At 41.6% G+C, this 25000-nt stretch overlaps 2 protein-coding genes across 8 annotated transcripts in view; one reads left to right on the top strand and one right to left on the bottom strand.

Moving 5' to 3' along the window:
- wdr93 (WD repeat domain 93) overlaps positions 1-11634 on the bottom strand; it is a 52561-nt gene extending 40927 nt beyond the window's left edge. Inside the window, exons 1-6 of the mRNA XM_041174745.1 lie at positions 11538-11634; positions 8353-8470; positions 5911-6200; positions 4971-5172; positions 3845-3909; positions 2168-2246 (exon numbers count right to left, since the gene is read on the bottom strand). Of these exons, the coding sequence (XP_041030679.1) occupies positions 2168-2246; positions 3845-3909; positions 4971-5172; positions 5911-6162 (598 nt within the window). The 5' untranslated portion in view covers positions 6163-6200; positions 8353-8470; positions 11538-11634. The remainder of the gene's footprint in view (positions 1-2167; positions 2247-3844; positions 3910-4970; positions 5173-5910; positions 6201-8352; positions 8471-11537) is intronic.
- Positions 11635-11810: 176 nt separating this feature from the next.
- Positions 11811-25000, top strand: part of pex11a (peroxisomal biogenesis factor 11 alpha) — a 55462-nt gene continuing 42272 nt past the window's right edge. For 2 of the 7 annotated variants that reach the window (XM_041175059.1, XM_041175060.1), the window contains exon 1: positions 12497-12680. Coding sequence is in view for 1 of the 7 variants with exons in the window: in XM_041175061.1 (XP_041030995.1) it covers positions 12625-12680; positions 16198-16313; positions 20615-21192 (750 nt within the window). In the remaining 6 variants the exon portion in view is untranslated. Of the gene's footprint in view, positions 11967-12024; positions 12102-12496; positions 12681-16197; positions 16314-20614; positions 23963-25000 lie in introns of those variants that run through there. The other 5 variants (XM_041175061.1, XM_041175054.1, XM_041175055.1 and 2 more) reach the window with 5 other exon arrangements.

Below are 25000 nucleotides of genomic sequence, written 5' to 3'. Positions count from 1 at the left end.
TGAATCATTTGTCACATCAAAATTCGATAACCAGACCTTCAGTTCAGAGTTCACTTAAAAAATGTAACCTAGAATTTTCAGAATAGTTTTCATGTAGATAAAATTTCATTTGAAATGCAGTGTGTTCATAGGTGGAATACTTCTGCCTTTGAGAAGATACAGAAGCAAAATAAAGAATTTAAATCATAAAGAAAAAGTTAAGGAAATTGCCCTTGCTTTATTTGGAAAAGTGATTTTACGATTAGCTAAATGATAATTCAAGGTGCTAGGAGAAAATTTAAAGTGCTAAAAGTGAACACTAAGAATTTATTGAAAAACCCTAAAATCTCCAGGCAGACTTGGCTGCTAAACATATTAAGAGTTGAAGATTACCAGATGAACATTGCACAGCCTTGAGTCAGACTGGAAGAACAAGCAGGACATAAATTAGATGAAGTGTACTCCCCTCTCACATAGGGAAGGGGCAGATGGTTTTAGCTTAGATATGGGAAGACATATATGCAAGGGGGCTTTGATGAAACACAAACAAACAGTCTTGAGTCGTGAGAACCAAGATCTTTGCGTACGTGTTTTAATTTTGATTGGATAATATAATTATGTATACATCCTTTAAAATAATTGGTCAGCAAAATCACATGTTTATGTACCCAATAGGATAGTGTTAACATGGGACCTTTGTGTCGGTTACCGATTGGATGTATTCAAATGTATTATGATAAGAAAAGGTACAAAAGTAATGAAATGTAATCAATCTGGGAGCTGGGTCTTCATTCTTAAGAATGATTTTGGCTCCCTTGCATATGCTTGAATAAAACCAGTTAAAGGAAGCCTGAGTCTCTATGGTCGCTGTGTGATCGGGGATTGTAACTTCTCCTCTTCAACTGGCCTATGTGGTAGTTGATGGATTGGAGGGGGGACCTTCTTCAAAGGCTGTGATAGAAATTTGCAACATGGAATTTTGATAAATTGTTTATGACAGGGTTGAAGGATTAGGTGCAGGAAAGAGCAACAAGAATAATCCTACATTTAAGAGAGGATTGAATGAGTTAAAATAACTCATTCTTAACATTACCAATGCTCACTAAAATAGGTAAAACAATAAATATCTTTGATAGAATAAACCCTGAGTTAATATTACTTTAAAATAAATTAGGATAGCAGGATCAAGGTGAAGAGGGCAGTAGCTCATTGGCTGAAATGTTAGTGTGTGGTTCAGGATAATGCCAATAGTGCAGGGATCAATCCCCATTCCAGCTGAGGTAGACTTGAGACTTGTCTCTTGCCCTACCCCATCGCAAAATCGTAGCATAAGCCATGGTTCAGCAACACTGGAATAATCGAGGATGCTGCCTAGCAAAGAACAGAATCAAATGTCATATAATGCAAAATAGTGAAAAAATATATTTAGACTGAATACCAGAAGAATTTCTTTCCACAAAAAATGTTTGGAATAATCTGCCAGGCTGAGGGGTATAGCCAGATAATAAGGGAGCTCAAAACACAGTTGTATGATAGTTAGGAAGGGTGCAGAATCTTCTGTGGTCAAATAGCCCATCCTGGACATTGATTTTTCTCATCTTCTTATGTTTGTTTCAGTCATATTCAACTACAGTCTGAAAGAAGGAAATGGTCCCCTTAGAGAACTGAAGAAACAGGCAACACAAATATGTTACACAACAACAGGACTAGGCCGTTCAGCCCCTCGACGTTCTTCCACCATTCAATCACATATAGCTGATCTGTATCTCAATTCCATTTATCCGCCTTTGATCCATATCCGTTGTGGCCTTTACAACAAAAATCTATCAATCCCAGTCTTGAATATTTCAGCTGACCTAGCATTCTGAGCTTTTGGGGAAGAGAATTCCAGATTTCCACTCCGCTCTGTGGGAAAATGTGCTTCCTCATTTCACTCCTAAATCCCCAAGCTCTAGTTTTTGGATTGTGCCCCTTTATTTATGCTGAAGTACAAAGTACAAAAAGAAAGAACAAACTTGCATTTATATAGCATGTTTCTGAAGATACCTAAAATGCAGCAAACTAGTGAATTATTTTGAAGTATCATCCATAGTGTTAAGTATCCAACCCAAAGAGCAACGTGTTGAATAATCAGCCAAAGTAATAAATGAACTTTTAGGAACATTCAAGAATTCAGAGAATGCTTTACCTTCAAGAGTTAGTCCAGCATAATCTCCACCTTCTGATAACTCAAATTTGCTACAAGTGATTTTTTCACTTACGTTGTCCTAAAAAAAAGATAAAATCTATTTTGTTTCATGAAAACAAGACAAAGATTTACCTTTTTGAGATTTATTTGATATGAGTTTCATTGCATTGAAAAATTTAAATAGTAACAAACTACCAGAAAGCATGGCATGCAGATTTGATTATAAAAATTAGATGTCAGGTTGTTTAATTAGACTGTTAGCCTCAAACGTTCAAGCCAATGAACATATAAGTACCATTATGTTTTTCTTTTGCTGAACTTTTTATGCCATTGAAGGTTTACTAACTCAACATTGAGGAATAAGAGGTTATTATTTTGGACAGACCAAGACGAGCGTACCCTTTCTTTGTGGGGCACGGAGGAAATCACAAGCTTTACAATTACATTGGCAGTAGGGTTGCCAACTCTGCTTGGACCATATTCTGGGAACTTTCATTGTATGTGTTTCTGACTCCAAGGACCCTGACACCATGCTCCCACCATTCATTGCCTGACACTTCAACTTGTGTGGTAATTGATCAGTAATGATGACTGCAATATCAATCTCCTGCAATGCATGGTTTTACTGGTTTGAGCACACAGGTACAAGAACCAGATTCCCCCTTTCTCCCATGAAGCCTTGGTGCTTGTTGTGAGCTTGGTTGGAGTAAAACAGGAGGAGAAAAATGTCCCTATGGCTTTTCTTCTGGGTTGCTCAGGGTAATTGCCCAAGAAATTAATCTTTAAGTTTGAGACAATCTGGAACACTACTTGGAAGGCTTTTTGAATCAGCAGATCAGAAGCTACCTGGCAGCAAAGCCTTTGTCACTTCCCTGCTCAGACCCAAATTAAAATGCAGTTTGGGTGCTCTTGATATAACAGGATCCCAATTTGAAAAAATTCATAAGGCTTCTACCCGCTTCTGATCCTCTTGCAAAATTCTGCATGTTAAAATGGTCAAAGGGACAAGTAACCAACTCAATTTTAACCACCCACCTGCCTGGCTTCCACCATGTGGATAGAGTTAAAATAGACCCCAGAGTAAAACTCTCTCTATTCCACCCACCAATTTGACTTAACTAACCAGTCACCAACACAGCCTCTTCAGGGCATCACAAAACTGTGGTTCTTCTTTCTTCCAAACCTAGCAATCCAAACTAACACACAGTAAGACATATGGTATAAGGAATGTTTAGAGATGTGAATCAAGTCCACTTGAGCAAAAGCAATAACCAAAATCAACTCATGGCTGAAGAACACCAACTACTGGCATTTTCCTTCTTTATTCCAACAATTTTCATTCTATCGCCACTCTTCTCCTGAAGTTTTGATACCTTTCCAGGTGTAGTTCCAAAGGTGCAGTGTGATTTCTTGCCATTTTTCATCAGTGACTTTTGAGTGGGGAAGGACATCAGAATTGGCCCTAGGCACATACACAGGTACTTCCAGAAAGGGCCACCGGATAGCACCTCCTAAAACAAGGTTGCTGAGACCAAACATGCACTGCCTCAGCTGGATTCAGCTGACTCTGTACATAACAGGTCCAAACGTGTTACCTTCTTGGTCTCTATGATTCATTAAAAAAATATATATTTGTTCATTATAATTCCATAGTTCACATGATAGAAGATGACTTACATAGGCATTGAAAACTTTTATCAAAGAAAAGGTGTCCCTGTAAGAAAAAAGAAGGCGTGCAACACCTAAAACACAAAAGGAGAAAAAAATAGGATTATGAGGCAAAGTACATTTGAACCCATGCTTGAAGAGAAAAGGATTTGTATAGTAGGCATGAAGCACTATAATAATGTATTACAAATGCACCTATGTAAAGAAAAAATGAATGCTGTAAATCTGCAATGAAACAGAAAATGCTGGTAATGTGCAGCAGGTCAGCTGTATCTGAAGGGGAAAAAAAGCTGTATCATAAGAAACTATATTTTCATTCAAAATATTCCACCTATTACAGTTCCTTCACTGTCGCTGGATCAAAATCCTGGAACTCCCTCCCTTACAGCAATTGAGCGTACCTACACCACATGCACTTCAAGGAGGAACCTTCTCAAGGTTATGGGCAATAAATGCTGCATTTGCCTACATCCCATGAACAAATTTTAAAAAAAACTTACTAGATGCTTTTTTTAAATTGCTATTTTAGCAGTGAACTGGGGACCTTTCAGTGAGGTCCCACCGTGTGTTCAAATCACTCTATTTATGGGGTGGTGTAGCAAACAGCAGGGTGGAAAGTATCAGTTTGGACTGGTCTGCTGAAGCCACTGGACCACCAAACATCAAGAAGCTATGCAACAGGTTTGGAGTGTAACCATGGAGTTACTCCACCATGCATAAAGATGACCTATGGTAGCAAGTGTTCCATAAATGATACAATAATTCAAGAGGAGTAATCAGATGTCATTAGCAATATAATTTTCCATTCCAAGAGTGCAAGATTGATGCACTACTCCTCATGAGAAGAGGTGAACAGATCTCCTATCCCATCCTGCAGGAGTAACAAGACTCAGGGGTTACCAATTAAACATTATTTTATCTCAAACTATGCTGGACTCTCACCTTATGAACAAACTTAGTGGAACTTTGAAAAAGTCACAAACAAAAAGCCTGCTGATATGCATTCACTGAATAAACTTGTACATTAAGTATGACAAAGGAAACAGAGCCCCCTAAAAATATAGAGCCTTGCCAAGAGGATGGGAGAAATTTAGGAGAATAAACTTATAAATGATAAGTATTTTCAAGCAAATACCTATGTCATCCAGAGCAGCGAACAGATAAAGCTGGCCTCCAACGAGTCTGACTTGAAGGGCAACAATCTCAATACCTTCCATTTTCCAAACAGATCTAATAGTATGATCCCCCATGTTCAGAACTGCCACACCTTCAGATAGGCCAGCAAAGATATAATTTCCATCCACAGGATCTGCAAAACAGTTTAAATTGCCAGGAAGCTGTCAAAACATAAAGGAGATAGGAATCAGATAATCTATAAGTCAGCACTGAGCATCTTTCTGGCCAAAGATATTTTCATTGCTGAAACATTTACTCATAGCATAAATCAGCAGCAAGATTCAAAGATATTGAGTGAACTACAACCTTCCCTACTCTCCAGCAATGACATCTCTTCAAATTAATGAATTAAAAAAAAATTCACCAAAGAAAAAACATACACCACATTCTGACAATGTCTCTGAACTGCAATAAGTTGCGGCAATAGTTAAAGCTACCTCTTACCTACCTCACATATGACAAACAGACATTTAGATGAAGTAGCGTAGGACTGCTTGTGCTCATGGCACCGTACTCCAACATCAATCAACATCTTTACGAAAATGTAAAAAAAAATGTTAAACAGACAAATATTAAAGGTCAAAATGGTGGTGGGGGGGGGGGGGGGGGGGGGGGGGGGGGGGGGGGGGGGGGAGAACAAGCAGGAGTGGGGTTAGGTGGCTAACGTGGAGAAAAAAAATGGAAGTGGACTTGATGAACCAAATAGTTATTTTGTGCACTGTAACATGCCATGATTTTATGAATCAGCTGCAGAACTGGTGACCTCTGCATTTTGGGCATTTCACGAGTTGCTTGATGTAGCCACAGACCAACACCTAACCAATTAGCTACAGAAAATATGACCAAATGGATGCAGAATTGAATAGTGACATTTGCTGGATTACAGTACACTCACCCACCTGAATTTCCTCTGATGATTCACGAGTAGGTGGTTTTATCTTTAATTTTTCGGCTTCTCTTTCTGCTTCCCTTCTTTCAATGCTTTCCCAAGCACTGTCAATGATGCAGCCAATTAATTTATCGATCATCCTGAATGGTTGGGGCAACTCGTCGCGCCTCTGATCTGGATCTTTCAGATAATAGTCATCTTCATTCCAATTGTGTTCGGAAGGAGTTGGAACTTTGAGATATTTCTTGCTGTAGCTCAGCATTCTCTTTAATATCCACAGCCTCACAGTCCTTCAACACTCTGAAACATGACCAGACCATCTGAATTGTCTTCCCAGAGACTTTCTTTTCTTGTTCCACCCAAAAATCAAATCCAACATTTTTATTCACTCTGTTGAATTCAGAACTCATCCCATCATTTCAAATCCTAATTCATTTTACCCCATACCTCAAAATTGCAGAAATCCCTAGCTTTTACCATATTCCCTCTCTTTTACAGTACCAGGCTTTTCTCAAGGAATCAAGAGATAGGGGGAGCAGGCAAGAAAGTGGAGCTAAAGGTAAAGATCAGCCGTGATTGTACTGAATGGCAGAACAGACTCGACTGACCTTATAGTCCACTCCTGCTCCTATTTCCTATGTTCTCAAAAATAAACTTAAGACATTGAGCTTTCTTCTCTGGGATCTGAATTCATTCCAGCATAGACAGGTAAAATGAAAGTTTCTTCTGTCTGCTAGCTATATGAATCTTAGGTGAAATGACTTTGGACAGTCTCAATTCAGTTCTTAGTGGTTATGGATACATAGTTTATGTCAAAATAGCCATCCCACTCAGACAGGACACAAAATGGCTACTGTGGAAAGTGGAAAAGTTTCACACAGACAACATTGGGAATGTTCTTTTGAGGCTAGAATTGACTTATTTTGTTTGGCCAAGTTAAATGGAGCTTTACTCAGCATCTAATTATATTGTACCTGATATAGCACTTCATGATACTGACGCGTGTTTGTGCAATAGAAAGTGCACTGTTCCTGTGAACTGGCGTCCCTTGCCTTGATAAGTGTAAAATTCACAAGAAAAATATTTGCCCACTTGATTATTTTTCCTATTCTCTTCAACTGTGCTGTTGCTCGGCACTATGTGGCTAGATCCTTCGCTTTGGCTTCCAATACAAAAAGAATATCTTAAGAGCTAACTGAGTTTGTAGCAGTCAGTCTGTGCTTCTCATAGAAGCAAAAATAATTCCTGAACAACCCGGCCAGCTGGTGAAATATTCAGAGGAAAGCACTAAGACCCATATTATCCAATTGCAACTACAAAGAAAAATGCATTATTATTCAAAGGGCTACTGCTTTAGGTTATGGAACAAATTAACCTGGAGAAGCTTGCAATATTGCTGATACTATTACCTCAGCCTTAAATCAAAAATAAGCAACATTCAATCATAATAAACAAACTTCGTTTGCCAAGAAGTGCAATGCTTGTGCCAAGCTAATTTTGGATTAGGGGTAAATCACAGGGAATCCATTTGGAATGATCTGTACCAAACCCCATTTACATTGCACAGTTATTCATTATTCTGAAAATAAGAAACTCACACAAACAACAATGTATATTTATACAGTGCCTTTAAAGTTATAAAATGTGCCACAGCACTTCCAGGAGCCTTATAAAACAAAATATGATATCTAGCCACATAAGGAGATATTGGACTGGATCCTTTGATATCAGGAGCGACGATGCACTGAACTTACACTGCTGGTACCCGTTGGAACCCTGAGGAAGTCCTGACATGCGCACATACAATGTAATTACCTGGCAAGTTTAAACTTCCAATGGGCTGATTTGCGCTGCCCAGGACCCTCTGTGAATGTCTCTTACACCAATCTCATGTTGGAGACTTCGGCTAGATGCACGTTACTTATCCAGATACTTACCCCAGAATTGTTACACTTTTTAATCTCTGGTGTAACTCAGTAATTAACAATGCAACCCAAACCACCAAACCCCACACATACCCCCCACATCCCCAACCAGCCTCTTCGACCTGACACCCCCCCATACCCCCTGACCCAACTACCCACATCCCTCCATGATTCGACTACCCGCCTCTCCAGACCGAACTGTGTACCACCTGACATGACCCAAATACACACACCCAGTCCCAATCCGACTATCCAACCCCAGACTACCTACATCCCAATCTGACTACCTACTCCCATCCCACCACCCACTCACCCATTCACTCCACACACACCCACTTACTCACCTACCCATCTCTCACCTATTCACCTACCCACTCACTTGCCTACCCACTCCACCCATGTATTCACCCACCCATTTACCCACTTACTCACCCACCCACTAATTTATCCATTCACCAACCCACTCACTTACTTATTCCACCTACTCACCTACGCACTCAGTCACCTACTAATCCCACTAAACTTACCTGAATACAGCAGCTGATGTCGTAACAAGAGGGTTTGACCTCTCTGCTGCTCCCCTTCACTAGTCTTCTCCTTGATTGCTGCACCGAGGGTTCATTGTTCCAGCCGGGATCAGAAGTTCTGGTTGGAAGGGCACAAAAAAGTAAGCACGCGATGATCTCTGCAGTCAGCAGTGATACATGCAACATCACCGCTAATTGGAAGATCTGGGCCAGGTCAGATGATCAAGAGTTTGGTTAAAGAGTTGGTTTTAAAGAGTTTCTTAAAGAAGGAAAGCGAGACATAAAGGTGGAGAGATGAAGTGAGGGTATTCCACAGCTTTGGGCCCATGCAGCTTCAGGTGCAATGATTAAAATCAGGGATGCTCAAGAGGCCAGAATTGGAGGGGTGCAGATATCTCGGAAGGTTGTCTGGCTACAGGATATTACAGGGGTAAGGAAGGGCGAGATTATGAAAAGTTGTGAAAACAAGGATGAATATATTTTGTACAAATGTGATTAGACTTCTAAAATATCCAGTTCTTGGCAAAACCTAATAGTAAATGGACTAACAAGCTTAAAATTGGTATACATTGTGCCCCTTGTTCAGGCATAAAATAGAACAACACTGACAAATTTAGCAATGGGATGACCTGTATCTAATGTGTGTTTACTTGTGCCAATGCTAAATATGTCAGATACATATTTTCAACATTGTATCTTGCACATGTTAATTAACCACCTATAGCCTGTTTAAGGGCTCCTCTGGGAAATTTGTTTGAGGAACAGGCTGGTGTCAGCACTTCCTAGCTTGGGATTGCAAAGTGGCTTCTGCAGCTGCCAATGAAAGGTAAGTTTTTAAAAAATTAAAAATATTCTTTTGTGAGACCAGGAGGAATAGAAATGCTCTCCTGACTCCACAACCCCTATGATAAGATCACAGATTGAACCTGGAGTACTTTTTGTCTACATGGCTCACCCATCTCCATATTTGATACTGCATCTATTCACTGAACCATTTAAAGAAGTTAGGATAGTGCCCCAGGTGAAGACTCGATAGGCCAAGTGGCCTCCTTTTGTGCTATACTATTCCGATTCAATTACATAGCGAGGGAGAGGATCTCAACAATATGTGCAATTTCCCGCAACTATGGGAGAGCCATAGCACTTGTTATCTTGGCAACAGTCTTGGTGTTGGCACATAGAAGATAATGAAGTTCACACTGATCTCCAATACTTTGTATGAAGGAAAATGTAGATCAAGTGTAACTTTCTATCACCTCATACAACATAAGGAGAAAGTCTACAGTGAGAGGTACAGCAAAAGGTGTCAAAAGTGTTCCTTAATTTTGTATAAGGAGTGCCATTTCCTTTCAAGAATAAATGGTGCAGGAAGAGCACTAGCACTGATGTCTTGAGTTGGGTCATTTCCTTTATTAAATGAAAATTAGCTGCGAACCTTAATAAGGAATAGTGTTTCAGTGCCCAGTTTACACATTCTGATGCATTTAAGGGAAGCTAGAAAGTACAGAGGAGAAAGGAATGTGAGATAAGTCGATAGAGTGCGAGGAAGCTCATGTGGAGCATAAACACTGGCATAGACCTGTTGGGCAGAATGTTCCCCCGCCCCGCCCCTCTCTCTCTCTCTCTGCGCTGTAAATCCTGTCAAGTAAGTTCAATCTCAGGCATGCAGCTGTCAAACTGGGCAGCGGGCACCCGCAATCCTTCCGCGGTCTCGGGGAGCGAGCACAGCATCAACCAGCACCCTGAAAACTAAACCGAAAACTTACAACTTCCCCAAAGGTCCGAAAGGGAGGCAGCTTGCGGATTCAGTAGCTTGGGCAGTGGGGCCGCTGCCGCGACGCCATCGTTTGGGGGGGGGGGGGGGGGTGGAGGGCGAAAGGAGGTATTGAAACGATCGAGGAAAAGATAAAGCGAAGAAACACAGAAAATATTTTTTTTAAAAAAAGTCAAAATTGATATAAATTTTTTTTTTTAAAAAATCAAAACGTCCACCACCAGCGGGTTAAGACTCCCCCCCCTCCTCCTCCTCCTCTCCTCCCCCCCCTCCTCCCCCCCTCCTCCTCCTCTCCCCCCCCTCCCCCCCCTCCCCCCCCCTCCCCTCTCCCCCCCCTCCCCTCTCCCCCCTCCTCCTCTCCTCCCCCCCTCCTCCCCTCCCCCCCCCCCTCCCCCCCCTCCTCCCCCCCCTCCCCCCCCCCCTCCCCCTCTCCCCCTCCTCCTCCCCCCTCCCCCCCCCTCCCCCCCTCCTCCTCCCCTCTCCCCCCCCTCCCCCCCTCCTCCTCCCCCCCTCCCCCTCTCCCCCCCCTCCTCCTCCCCCCCTCTCCCCCCCCTCCTCCTCCTCCCCTCTCCCCCCCTCTCCCCCTCCCCCCCTCTCCCCCCCTCTCCCCCCTCCTCCTCCTACACTCCTCTCCCCCCTCCTCCTACACCCCTCTCCCCCCTCCTCCTACACCCCTCTCCCCCCTCCTCCTCCTACACCCCTCTCCCCCCTCCTCCTCCTGCACCCCTCTCCCCCCTCCTCCTCCTACACTCCTCTCCCCCCTCCTCCTCCTACACCCCTCTCCCCCCTCCTCCTCCTACACCCCTCTCCCCCCTCCTCCTACACCCCTCTCCCCCTCCTCCTCCTACACCCCTCTCCCCCCTCCTCCTACACCCCTCTCCCCCTCCTCCTCCTACACCCCTCTCCCCCCCTCCTCCTCCTACACCCCTCTCCCCCCTCCTCCTCCTACACCCCTCTCCCTCCCCCTCCTCCTACACCCCTCTCCCCCCTCCTCCTACACCCCTCTCCCCCCTCCTCCTACACCCCTCTCCCCCCCCCTCCTCCTCCTCCCCTCTCCCCCTCCTCCCCTCTCCCCCCCCCTCCTCCTCCTCCCCTCTCCCCCTCCTCCCCTCTCCTCCCCTCTCCCCCCCCTCCCTCCCCCCCCCTCCCCCCCCTCCCCCCCCCCTCCCCCCCCTCCCCCCCCCTCCTCCCCTCTCCTCCCCCCTCCCCTCTCCTCCACCCCCTCCCCCTCCCCTCTCCTCCCCCCTCCCCTCTCCTCCACCCCCCTCCCCCTCCCCTCTCCTCCCCTCCCCCTCCCCTCTCCTCCCCTCCCCCTCCCCTCTCCTCTCCTCCCCCTCCCCTCTCCTCTCCTCCCCCTCCCCTCTCCTCTGTCCCCTCCCCCTCCTCCTCCTCCTCCTCCTCTTCCTCTTACCCCGGGAATGAGTGACAGGAATTGCTCAGGTTTTTCTCCCTCAGGCTCCGGGTTGTCGATGCTGCTGCTGGGTCGCTGGTCGCTAGGATACCGGGACCGGAAGTACGGTCGATGCTGCTGGGTCGCTGGTCGCTAGGATACCGGGACCGGAAGTACGGTCGATGCTGCTGGGGCCGGTGGTCGCTAGGATACCGGGACCGGAAGTACGGTCGATGCTGCTGGGTCGCTGGTCGCTAGGATACCGGGACCGGAAGTACGGTCGATGCTGCTGGGGCCGGTGGTCGCTAGGATACCGGGACCGGAAGTATGGTCCAAAACAAAAATAAAAATACCTGGAAAAACTCAGCAGCTCTGACAGCATCTGCGGAGAGGGGACACAGGTAACGTTTCGAGTCCGTATGACCCTTCATCAGGAAAAATAGAAAAGAGGTAAAATATAAGCTGGTTTAAGGGGTGGGGGAAGAATCAGATAGAGCCGGAGGGGTCCGTCCTTTTAAAATGCCCGCCGGCCCTTCGTTCGCACCGGGGAGAGGAGGAGAAGGAGGATTTAAAATGATTCCAGGTGTATGTTTTGTTTGAGCAACTACATCAGTTGAGGTTATAGTTTTAACGCACTGTGGAGAAAACTCTCACGTGTAGCGTTCTAATGTGTTAAAATTTTGTGGAGGATAAGGCCTGTTGCTATGGAGACTCGGGGGGTGGGGGTCCAGGCTTTAGGAGTGAGTCCATCTCCAGGCCTCATTGTTGGCGGGAGGATTGTTTTTTTTTATTAATTATAAATAATAACAAAGAACAAAACTAATTTCATTTGCTAATTTTACACAATCATTAGACTACGCGGCCACAGCAGTCTGAGCCAGCAATGCTGTGGACGCAGAAATTGTGTAAATCGAGCAACAATGGGTCGTGTGTTTGTCTTTTAATTTCTCTTCTTTAATATTGTGTCTCCTCTTTTGCAGTGTGAGGCTCTGGCTGCCGCGGGCAAGTTGATTGAGTTCAGAGTCATTCCCTCGTGGGTTCAAAGGTTCCCTTTCGAAATCCAAGCTCCATGAAAACTTAGCCCTTTGCTGCCTCCCATTCTCCCTCCATGGATTCTTTTGTGAAAATCACTTCCCTCAGCCAAGGCAGGGACAGAATCTTCAGGTAAGGATTTCAGTAATGAAATCTTCACACTGACCTCCAACATCAGCCCCACAGGTTGAATAGATTTGATGACTTTATTACCGCGTACATTGCCTTTTCATTTATAGTTTTTTTTTGCCCTGTTGCATGTCTAGTATTTTTGTCATCTGTGTTTAATGTTCTAATCATTGTAACCGGAAGCGAACATTTATTTTCCCCCATCTTTACAAATTGTGACCGACAGTGTGCAAGTTGAGGCCTGTCTAAAGCATTTCAATTCTCTCTTTAATTTCATTGTCTCAAAGGTTCCACCCTCTGTGTACTTTTAATAGCTAAATGCATTTACTTAAATCGTGCTTTCAGCTGCTTGTTTGTTTCATCGTTGTCGTTCGTCGACATTTTAGTCCCATTGACCTAGGCTTATGCTAATACAGGCCAGTGTCTGGATGTCAATATTATTTGTAAATTTAGAATCCAGTTAGATTTTAAGGTAAATTAAACTATTTTGTGTCCGGATGAGATGCTAGACACGCATTTCTGGATGGTTCGTGTTTGTGAATTTCCCGGTGCTTATTTTACACTGCAAGTTCGTTCTCGATGCTAAATAATTTATGGTTTGTTTTGACACCAGATTTGCACTGTAAACACACAGTCTGGGGTCACAGACTCGTTTTGAGTGAAATGGAGAGTGTAGTAAAACCAATGCAGTCTGGAACACTATTTGGAAACTGTTGGACTGTCAGTACTTCTCTTGCATCAAGTCAAACTTTAGTGAATGGTAGAAGTGTACTAAACCTGTCTCATCGCATTCATTTCGAATGAGACTCGCCCAATCCGATTTTAATATCAATTTCCAGCATTTCATTCCCTTCAAGTCACCTTTCTAGGCCCCCTTGCACACTGCTTCACTTCACTTAGTATTACTGGTCAAGACTACATTTTCTGATTCCAAAGCTGCAGGAAGATCATTCTGTGTAAAGTAACGATGCATCAGTTTACACCTGTAACTCACCGCCCTCATCAGGCTGAGGCTGTAACTCAAGGAGCAGCAATTAAGATATTTTCAATCTCTTGTGAGAAATGAAAACCAAATGTAAATCGCGGATGAAGTGTGATTATAGGTTGGTGGATAATTGAATCTAATGTAGTCTCTGTTAAATAATGTTATGTCTATTTATTTACTTTAGCATGAAATAAAATGTAAATTTTAGGTTTTTATCAAAAGGTTCCATTTTAATTCTTGCCAATATTAATAGTGGAGACTCTGTATAAACCTAAGAGATAAAAACAAAAAAACTGCGGATGCTGGAAATCCAAAACACAAACAGAATTACCTGGAAAAACTTAGCAAGTCTGGCAGCATCGGCGGAGAAGAAAAGAGTTGACGTTTCGAGTCCTCATGACCCTTCGACAGAACTTGAATAACTCTGTTTAAACCTGCCTGCTTTAATGACACAGCTCCCCAGCTGGAGGTGCTACACCTTCATCACTGGCAGGAGGGTGTCATTACAACAAGCCAAGTTTGAGAAACATGTTCCATTAAAATATGGATACACATATTTTACAATGGGATTCAAGAAATAAGAGCAGAATGTGTAATTGTGCAAAGAAGGGACTGCATTATGACTATATACACTGGTCTAATATGCCTCACTCTAATTCCATTTCAGTTGAAGGCTGCATTGTATAAACTTACTCCTTGTGTAAAATGCCAAAGGAGATTGACTGACTGGTATTGTTAACAATACCAAAGTAGCAAGACCTTTAGCAATTTTAGAAGCAGAGGTGACTGGAATGATGTAAATGCATTGGAAGCAGTTCAGAGAAGGTTTACTAGACTAATACCTGGAATGGGTGTGTTGTCTTATGAGGGAAGGTTGGGCAGGCTAGGCTTGTATCTGCTGGAGTTTGGAAGAGTAAGAGGTGACTTGATTGAAACATATAAGATCCTCAGGGGTTCTGAAAGGGTGGATGTGGAAAAGATGTTTCCTCTTGTGGGAGAATCTAGAACTAGGGGGTCACTGTTTAAAAATAAGAGGTTACTCATTCAGAACAGATGGGGAGAAATTTTTCTGAGGGTTGTGAGTCTTTGGAACTCTGCTCCCACTGCTTCTTGAGGAGAGTCTTTGAATATTTTTAAGGCAGATCTAGATAGATTCTTAATGAGCAAGGGAGTGAAAGGTTATTAGGGGTAGGTGGGAATGTGGAGTTGAGGTTACAATCAGATGAGCTGTGATCTTATTAAATGGCAGAGCAGGCTTGAGGGACTAAGTGGCCTACTCCTGCACCTAATCCATATGTTCATATGGAGCATATGAATTTTTATGTGCTCTACACTGAGGAGCTGGGAGATGTAAAACTGCAGCACTACAGTGACACAAATTGTAGCGCAATGTGCCTCTGCTTTATAGTGGTATTGTAAATGTGAGGATAGGCATTTATAATGGAGGAACAAGGTGTGTGCATACATTTAAATACACAAACACCCTTTCTATGTAAGGGCTAGCTGGGAGTGCTATTTTCATATATAGCATACAGAATCAATGATCTGGATGTGGGTGAAGGAGGAAAGATTTGGGAAGTAAATCTCATGCCACAACATGACCAATTCCTTTAACCTGGCCTTTGTCCTGTGATGCTCCCCTTCATAACCTGCTTTACCTCCGCTTCTAGCACATGATAAAATGCTGAGTTGATTGGTTTGCATATCGTTACATTCTCTGACCCCCTTTGCTTTTTCATACGATACGAGTCTACTTATCTACCAGAGGAGCAAATTAAACCTTCTGGTTCATTGGTTTGTTTTTCAGATTGTCATTGCATGTAATTTCAAGTGCAGCTCTATTGAAACCTACAATAATATTATAGATAATCAGATGTTCTGTGATCCGAAAACCAGGGGAGCACAGGAATCATTTTGGCCTATCATACCTGTGCTTTGCTTTGTTTTTGCTAGAGTAATCCTAAAACTAATTCCACTGCCTGCTCTCTAAATAGGCCTGTATCTTCCTCCGCTTCAATATCTAGTCACTCCTTTCCCCTCCCTTACAAGATTCAACGTACCATATGCTTCAGTTTATCCTGTGGCAAAACGTCTGCTCTGACAAATTTATGTAAAGACTTTTCTTTGAATCTCTCTTCTGGCTCTCTTTAAAGACTACATTTTGAATTGATGGTTTTGTAAAAGTACAGAAATTACAAAAATCTTGATTATGATTTCTGCAGAACCTTAATTGATCTGTCTAAACAGTTCATGTAAAGATCTTTCCATTGTGAAGCCCAGTTGCTTGCTATCCTTTCACCTCTAGAATCTGGATTTGAATCTAATCTGAGTGCAAATCTTTTTTTCCCTTCTTGTAGGGGTCCTATATGGAATCAATAGTATAAATATCTGATGCATCTTCTATTAGTTTAGCAGAGCTATCATGTTGTAGTTTTGATGCAACACATTTAAGGATAGTGCATTTGCCAAAACATTAAACACTAATTGCCACATGTAGCAGGAAATAAGCTCTGTGCTTATTTTGTTTTCTTTCAGAACCACTCAGTATGCATGCATGTTACTTAATTATCTAATTCACAAGAATGGTAGCAACAAGGAGCTGGTTTCAAAGCTCAAACAGTTGGAGTCTAACATGAGTGCAGGACGTAAGTGTAAGTATACAACCAATTCTGGAAAGGGGGGGGTTGGGGGGGGGGTGGGTGGGTGGTAAAGTAGCACTTCCTTATCCCTGTTTAATGCTCAGTGGAATGAGGTTGCTCTGAGATTTGTAAAAGTGCATTAACAAGTTTGTGTAAAATTCTTTTGTGCTCAATTAATGCATTAATTAACTCCATCAAAATGAAGAGATTAATTTATTATGAACAGTGCTGAGAGCAATAGATTTCCTATTTCTTTCAAAATTAGATTTCTTTCAGTGTTGCACCAGCATTAAGGCTGGAGTACATTTGTGATATTTACCTGTTAATCTGGTTTGTTTCTTTAATATAACACTTTCCACATCTTCAGGATCTTCCAAAGTGCTTTGTACCCAATGGATTACTTTTGAAGAACAGTTCCTGTGACACAGACAAATAGTCAAATGGTGACAGGAAAAACAGTGAACAGATCAGATGAATTGTTTGTTGGTTGAGGAATCAACGTTCTTCAGATAGTGCTGTGGGATTTTTTTGCATTCACCTGAAGTTTAATGAAAGACAATGCAATAGTTTGATACTGCAATGTCAACTTAGATATTGGAGTAAAGTTTCTGCTTTCTGCGCAATCAGGAAATTGAGTCTAAAGTGTGCTGGCAACTGCTGTTAAGCTAAACTCCAAGTTTTCCTCTAAAATTGATTTACAGCATTACAAATGATCGATCTTCATGAATCAGCACAAGTGAGCAGAGGAATATAAAGTAATTATTTCTTTTTGCTTTGTCAAAATGATGTTTCTTGCTGTATTGGAGTGGTAAACTGATGCAGTTTTGTTAGTACAGCTGAAAATGGGTCTTTCACGAAAAATAAGCAATTTTAATAAGGTTGTCCAGTCCTCCATCTGAGTGTACCCTGATATAAAATCACAAAGTGACCTAAAATGATGCTGGACCATTTTAATAGTTCAATTGATGTAAACTAGTCAGTTTCTTTGTAAATTAAATACTTTTTGATGAAGTGTCTACTAGTGCCAGCGCACCTATGAAGATGTGCATAATTTCTAAATCCTGAGGTTAATTAGAAGGTACGTGTAAATTTGAAGCTGCAGGTCAATATTTAGCTTTTTTGTTTGACTTGACTCTAAGGCTAGAAAATTTGAGTAGTTGAAATTCCACTTGTAACCAATTTGCAGTGTATTCTGATGGTGGATCTAGAAGGAAGTGGGATTGAAAAGGCATATGGGGCAGAGGGTGTTGAGCAAAACAAATGGTTGGTCAGAGTTGGCCTTGTCAGTGACACAAACTATTAGATGAGTGAAGCCACAAGCAAAGTCAAACACAGCAGCTATGAAGTTGAGATAGGAGAATTTATGTGGAGGAAACTGTTGAAGAGGAACAATAGGGTAAGTGAACTTGGAGGAAGCATGGGAAGCTGAAGTAGAGATTGAAGTCACTAAGGATGAAAAGAAAGACATGCCTTTCACAACCTTGGGATGCCCCAAAGTGCTTTACAGCTTTTTTTCCCTTTATTCATTCACTGGGATGTGGGTGTTAACTGACAAGGCCAGCATTTGTCACCCATCCCTAATTGCCCTTGAACTCAGTGGCTTGCTAGGCCATTTAGGAGGGCATTTAAAAGTCAACCACATTGCTGTGGATCATATCTAGGCCAGACTGGGTAAGGATGACAGACATTACGACAATCAATGATAATTGTCATGGTCACCATTTATATTCCAGATTTATTAATTGAATTTAAATTCCACCAACTGCCATGGTGGGATTTGAACTTGTGTCCCCAGAGCATTGGCCTGGGTCTCTGGATTATTAATCCAGTGACATTATCGCTATGCCACCATCTTCCCCCTTAAGATGTACTTTTTAAGTATAGTTGTTGTAACATGGAACTTGGCAGCTAATTTGTACACAGCAAGCTCCCAGAAGCAGCAATGTGATAATGATGAGAGAATCTGTTTTAGTGATGTTGATTTAAAGGATGTGTATCGATTAGGACACCAGGGATTATAAATACCATAGGATTTATTTTATGTCCACCTGAGACAGCAGATAGGGCTTTTTAATTGTATAAATTAAAATTTTGTGTATATATAGGTGAGGGGCAATGATTGGTGATTACTTGAGCACATAAGGAGAGACATATTGCCACTGGATGGGAGTAGAGTTAGGAGTTATACACTTGGAATGGTTTCGTTGTGAATAAATCTTAACACTGATTAAAGATTGGCTTTTGGTCTTCTACCTTATCAACCGGCTGTTAGGAGTTTAACAAATTTAATGTCTCATCTGAGAGGCAGCATCTCTGTCTGTACTGTACAGGGAGTGTCAGCCTAGATTTTTGTGCTCCATTTTCTAGAATGGGACTTGAACCCACAACTTTGACTCTGAGGTTAGAGTGCTACCAATTGAACCTCTGCTGATATGCAGAGTCACTCATTGTGCAGGCTGAAGGAGGGTAGATACCCTGGGAAGGAAGTCAAGGTGGAAGAGAGTTGGGGTAGCAGACAGTGAGCAATGAATGCTTCAAAGGAGAAGCAAGACTGGTGGCATAGAGAGATGCTCAAAGGAATAGAGAGAGACACCAAGGTGTAGCATGGTTATAAGAGCCATATCATCAATTCAGGCAGGCAAGATGATGGAAAGCACCCATGAGCCAAATTTGACTTTAAAAGCAGTGTAGGGCAGCTGTTGGGTAGTAACCAAAGTTCCCTCTAAGCTCTGCAGCCACATAGCAACTGAAAAGTTCCAGTGCAGGCCATGCACTAGTCGAGTCGACCCCTTTAAGTGACAGCACGTGCGCAGTTGCATTCTTTTTAAAAAAAAAAATTAAGAGGGCAGCATATTTAAACAAATCACCTGTGGACTCCTCCCCCCCCCCCCCAAAAAAAAAGTTAGAGGGTACTTTGGCAAGTATCAGATGCCATGCAAGGCTATCTGCAGAATTCCAAGGGAGGGTTGCCACGGGCTTATTGAGTGTAATTGGGCCAATAGCAGGAATTGGTGGACAGAGGTGTAATGTTGGGTAGGGGTAGGGATTGTGGGACTGAATATCCCTGAGGAAGAAATGAAAGATAGAATGGCTTGGTAATAGAACAGGCAGGAGGGGCCAAGAGAAGAATATACTATCTATTCTCTTCATACATGGCGAATGGCTTGCTGAGTGTTTTCAACATTTTTTTTATTGTTATTGCTATTGCATGTTCATTTATCCAGCATCACTGTGCATTACAATCATCAGTGTCTATTTTTACTTATCTTCCTGAAAAGTAAAATTAATTACTTATATGGTCATCTGAGAGAAATAAATTGTCAGGGGGCAGAACTCCCAACACAACCTGTGGGATCCAGTGTAAACAGAGGGAAGATGAAGTCTTATTGATAAGTCAGTAGCCATTGGCCTTTACAAGTGCCAGGGAACTACATCTGTCTATGCCTATGTTTAGTTTGTTTTTGTCCTCTCAGCATGTAAAAGCTTTATCTATTGATTGAAAAAAGAGAGAGAACTTGCATTTAAAAGCGTCTGATCATGCCCTTCATACATTACAATCAATGGATTACTTTTTAAAGTATGGCCACTGATTTATGTGGGCAAGTATGGCAGCAAGTGTGCACATAGCAAGATCCCACAGATAGTAATTGAATAAATGGCCATTCTATCCACCTGAAAAGGTGGAAAGGGCTTCAGTTTAAATCTCATCCAAAAGACAGCAACTTTCTCATTACTGCACTTGGATATCAAACCAGATTGTGTGCTTAAGTCTGTAAAGAGACTTGAACCCTTAACTTTTATGTTTGAGATGACAGTGCTATCAAGCTGATCCATTTTATCTGTATACTGAAGTGGAACTATGACTTTCACTGGTAAGAAAATTCTGTATTCAATTCTTTTAATTATAAAGATATTGCTTTACAGATTTGCAGTGTAATAGAAATTATGATTATACAACAAAAGATTGATTGTGTTTTTCTGTCAGCATAGAACAATATTCATAAAGCAAGATTTTGTTCCATGAATTCTGGTATTGATATGAGTTGTATAAATTCTGCTTCAACCTGGTCCACACTTTTTTTTAATGGTCAAATATGACTAGCACATATTAGCTAACCTATAAATAGCCTCTATATATGAGCAGTAATAATGTATGGTTCCTCCCCAAGATGGAAGAGATTTAGCTTCTGAAAGCTCAACTAGAGAGAATGAACCTGCCTATACTTATTGCCAATGCCTCACCCAGAATAACTTAATTCTGTTACAACTAGTAAGAGCCAGTGCCGTACTAAACCCTTTCTGCTTTATTTCAGTGTTCCGGCTAGGTAACACGGTGGATGCAGTTCAGGCAGCCAGAAGAAATGTTCAGCTTTCAGACCCAATGCTTCGGTTTTGCCTCACAGTCATTCCTCTCAGTCGGGCTGTGTACTTCATCTGTGATAATATTCTCTGGATGGGATCAGTGGGACTTACTGATATTAACAAGGAGAAATGGAACAAGCGGTGCAACCGCTACTACTTCTTCTCATTAATTATCAGCCTGAGCAGAGATGTCTATGAGATTGTCCAACTCCTGAAAGAAGAAGCACTGGTCCAAAAGGAACAGCAGTGCAAATCCATAAGCCACCTGGGAAAGAAGCACGTGCAGAGAGATTTTGTCTGGACACTGAGGGTCAGGACTGAGGCTTTCTTCATGCTGCTTTTTCAAAGTCTTAAAAGCAATCCTCCTGTATTACTTGACATTGTTAAAAACCTCTGTGACCTTGCCCTTCCTTTAGACAAACTAGGCATTTGCAAAACCAATCCTGGAGTTGTGGGTCTCGGTGGTCTTGTTTCCTCAATTCTCTCAATTCTAACTTTGACACACCCAGCACTGAAATTGAGACCATGAACAAATCTTGTGCTCTCTGAACAAAAGTATTATTACTTCTCTCTAATATTTTTATCAGTATATCTGGGAATGGAAATCAATTGCTTTCAAAATGTAGACTGCAGCTTCTGAAAGCAAGATATATAATGGTGTATTTTTAATATTTTGCTCTCACTACAAAAATTGTTCTTTCAATTATTTCCTTGCTGCAACTTAAGAGTGCCAAAGTTTAAGGCAATTTCTAACGTGTGCTGTTGCTTATGAACTTCGAACTTTCCTTTACTGAAATTAGCCATCCTACAAACAGATCAGTTATGATTGCTATGCTGGGGTCAAGTTGACATCATGTGAGTTGGACATTAAAACAGACCAAAAGCACACAACTGGGATTTGTGTCCTGGCCAGGGCACTATGATTCTAATACTATACAATAAATATCAGCCTCTTTTCAACTGAGCGCTATGTCAGCAACAGCCTTATCCATGATGAACATGATTCCCCAGTTTTTTAAATACCCATCTCAAGGAGAAACAATGAAAGGTTATTTCCACTGGCTGGATATTGGGTAACAAGAGGTTGTAAGTTCAGGAATATCATTTGAAGGGGGAAGAGAAATTAGAATCTAATAGGAAATGCTTTGGTGCAAGTAGTTGTTGAGGCTGAGACTGTGACACCATTTTAAAGAAGAATAGAATGGGTATCTGAAATTGAAAAGAATGAGCTCCAGTTCAGTCCTAGCATTGGCACAGATAATGGGACAAGTGGATTATGTTTGTGGTGTAATTTCCATGATTCAGACCATCTGAGAAATTAGTATCAAACTCTTTCAAACTGAAATCTGCCTGTAACTTTATTTATCTTTGCTGAGAAGAGTATTTTTTAACTTTTCCCAATGTTTTAGTGCCCAAATGCACTATTTGATGTGGTCCTGAGATATTTTTAGACCAAAAGATCCTATATTCAGTCTCATAGTTCCTGTTTGAACCAGTTGATTCCTGTTAACTCTACCATTTTCGCAGAAAAAAATTGAAGCATTTACTTTTTCTGAGTTAATTTGTATAAGCTACTTTTGAAGTAAAAGGAGTGGATGGTACCTTGAGTTCAGCTAAAAAATGTGCTTTCACAGACTTTAGGTGAAGGTAGCTTTCGGCTCTTTTGTGGTCCCTCCATACTCAAATAATCAGCTAGAACAACTTGGCTCATGAGTAAAGAACAGCCACTTTTATGTAACGTTTCAGACGAACTGAATAATTTGGAGTAATTAAATTTTCACCACATTTCATATCTGGCTGAAGCCTGACGATAATTACTTTTTAGCATGTGACGGTCATGATTATTCTTTTCTCTGTGAATGGTGCAGACAACAGTTGAGAACCAGGATGAGTTGCACTCAACTACAGTCTAAGATGTGTTGTCTGGATACCAGAAGAAAAGTATTTGGACTCAGGCAGTTATATCAGGGGTTTGTCAGGCTTGTTGCATTAAAATTTAAGTCCAAAATTTATAGTTTTAAAACCGACCTGCAGAATTTTATTATATTTCTAATCCTTTAGATGATTTCCCAAGCTCATTATCAGACTGCTGTAGCTCACTGATAAGTGAGCACTGGGTGCAGAATCTTGAACTTGCCTGAATCAGAAATGGCTGCAAATAAATGTTACTCTGTACAATATCCTCTCCAGTAATCATTACATTTGCACTTTTTAACTTTCTTAGAGGTGATGTATAGAATATTGCTCTCTGGTTCTTCTTTAACTTTTGGAACATCACAATGAGAAAAACAAAAATTTGAGGGGGTGCATCACAGCTCCTATCTTTTCATAACCACCACATAAGTGCTTTCCAGCAACAGTCAAATGATAGTGATCAGGAGCATGAATCTTGGCTAACTAGATTTTATCCTTTTTCATCCTTAAAACAGGAGGACACCAAATCCAGTTGGGGTATCCTTGAAACTGTGCTGGTTGAGATCTGTTTGTTCAGTGGAGATTGAGAATTGATCTTGAGTTTTGTGTGACTACGTACTGTACAGTGCACTTACTCAGGTATCAAGCAACACCTACGATTGAGCAGCACTCAACTCTGCATTCAAGTTAGGATTTGTTGACTAGGACTCACCGTTTTGTTTTCAGAGTCTTAGTGCTACACAGATGCAGGGTAGTATCGTGCTGCATTCTGTCTGCAATGCAAGACACTTTTTTGGAGAAATACAGTTTCTCAGTTAACTTAGTATTTTAATTGACCTCTTGGATAATGAATTGTATATATTTTCTCAGCCTTCCTCGCAACTTCCTATTAAGAATAGTAAAACCTTTATGAAAATAAAAATATTGAGTTGAACATTTTATTTAAGAGCTCTTTTAATGAGAAGTGTTTTGCATCTGAATTTAGAATCTTCAAAAACCATGTTTACTGAACAAAGTTTATGAAAACAAAACTATGCAAACAAATGTCAAATATTTTAAACGTTCAAAGAAATAAAAGAAAATTTCATGATGGGGAAACTCTTGGCATGGAACCTTGCTTGAAAGGAGCATGGGCTAGAGAGATATTACACTAGGACTAATTATGCAACCCATGCCCTCATCCAGCAAGATTGAACATCAAGATTTTTCCCCCTCAAATTTTCCTTACAAAACAGTATTAGTGAAATTAACTACTTCTGTATCCTAAATTAGGAAACTACAAGTTTTCAGTGACTGCTGCAAGCCAATGCTGCTGTACTCAAAGAACCTGAATAATTCCACTTTGTTGTTCTTTGTTCTTTAATAAAGTAATATTAAATACAAAATTGCTGCTTTATTTTACATTTCTATTTGAAATGCATTCAGTCATCTTGCAGTCACAGATTTTAAAAGCCTGCAAGTTTAATGAGAAAGAGGAGACTAAGGGATATAAAGAGGTAAAACCTTTATATCTTCTGCCAACCTCAGCATGATGCCACCACCAAACACACTCTCTCTCTCTCTCTCTCTCTCTCTCTCTCTCTCTCTTCTTCCACCCTCCTCCCCTCCCCTGGTCCACTCCTCCATCACCCCCTACATCTCAACCCCCTCCCATGACACCTTCCCATGCAACCACAGAAGGTGCAACACCTGCCCCTTTACTCCCCACCCCCCTTTCTCACTGTCTAAGGGTCTAACACTCCTTTTCAAGTGAAGCAGCACTTCACTTGCACTTCTCTCAGTTTGGGAGCAGCGAGTGCAATAGGCCAATGTGGTCTTCTCTCTATTTTAGAGAGACCAAATGCAGACTGGGTGACCGCTTTGCAGAACACCTTCAGTCTGTCTGCAAGCATTACCCAGACCTCTCTGTCACTTGCCATTTCAACACTCCACCCTGTTCTCATGCCCACATACCCGTTCTTGGCCTGTTGCAATGTTCCATTGAAGCTCAATGCAAACTGGAGGAACAGCACCTCATCTTCCTATTAGGCACCTTACAGCCTTCCGGACAACATTGAGTTCAACAACTTCAGATCGTGAACTCTCTTCTCCATCCTCACCCTTTTTCTAATAATTATATATTTTTATATATATATTTATTCTTTTCCCACCTATTTCTATTTCCATCTATTGTTTTATCTTCAACTTTTAGCCTATTTCAATCCCTTCCCTCCCACCCCACTAGGGCTATCTGTCACTTGCTCATCCTGCTTTCTACCCTTAATGTCACCATTAGCACATCTTTTAGCTTGTATCACACCGTCAACGCCCCTTTGACCTTTTGTTTATGACATCTTTGGCAATCTCTCCTTTGCCTCCACCTATCACTGGCCCTCTATCCAGCTCCACCTGTCCCAACCCCCTTAAACAGCTTATATTTCACC

Source organism: Carcharodon carcharias, chromosome 26, assembly GCF_017639515.1.
Source record: "Carcharodon carcharias isolate sCarCar2 chromosome 26, sCarCar2.pri, whole genome shotgun sequence".
In the NCBI taxonomy this organism is placed as follows: Eukaryota; Metazoa; Chordata; class Chondrichthyes; order Lamniformes; family Lamnidae; genus Carcharodon; species Carcharodon carcharias.
The sequence above is the reverse complement of the archived record's forward strand: the minus strand, read 5'-3'. Positions and strand labels throughout refer to the sequence as shown.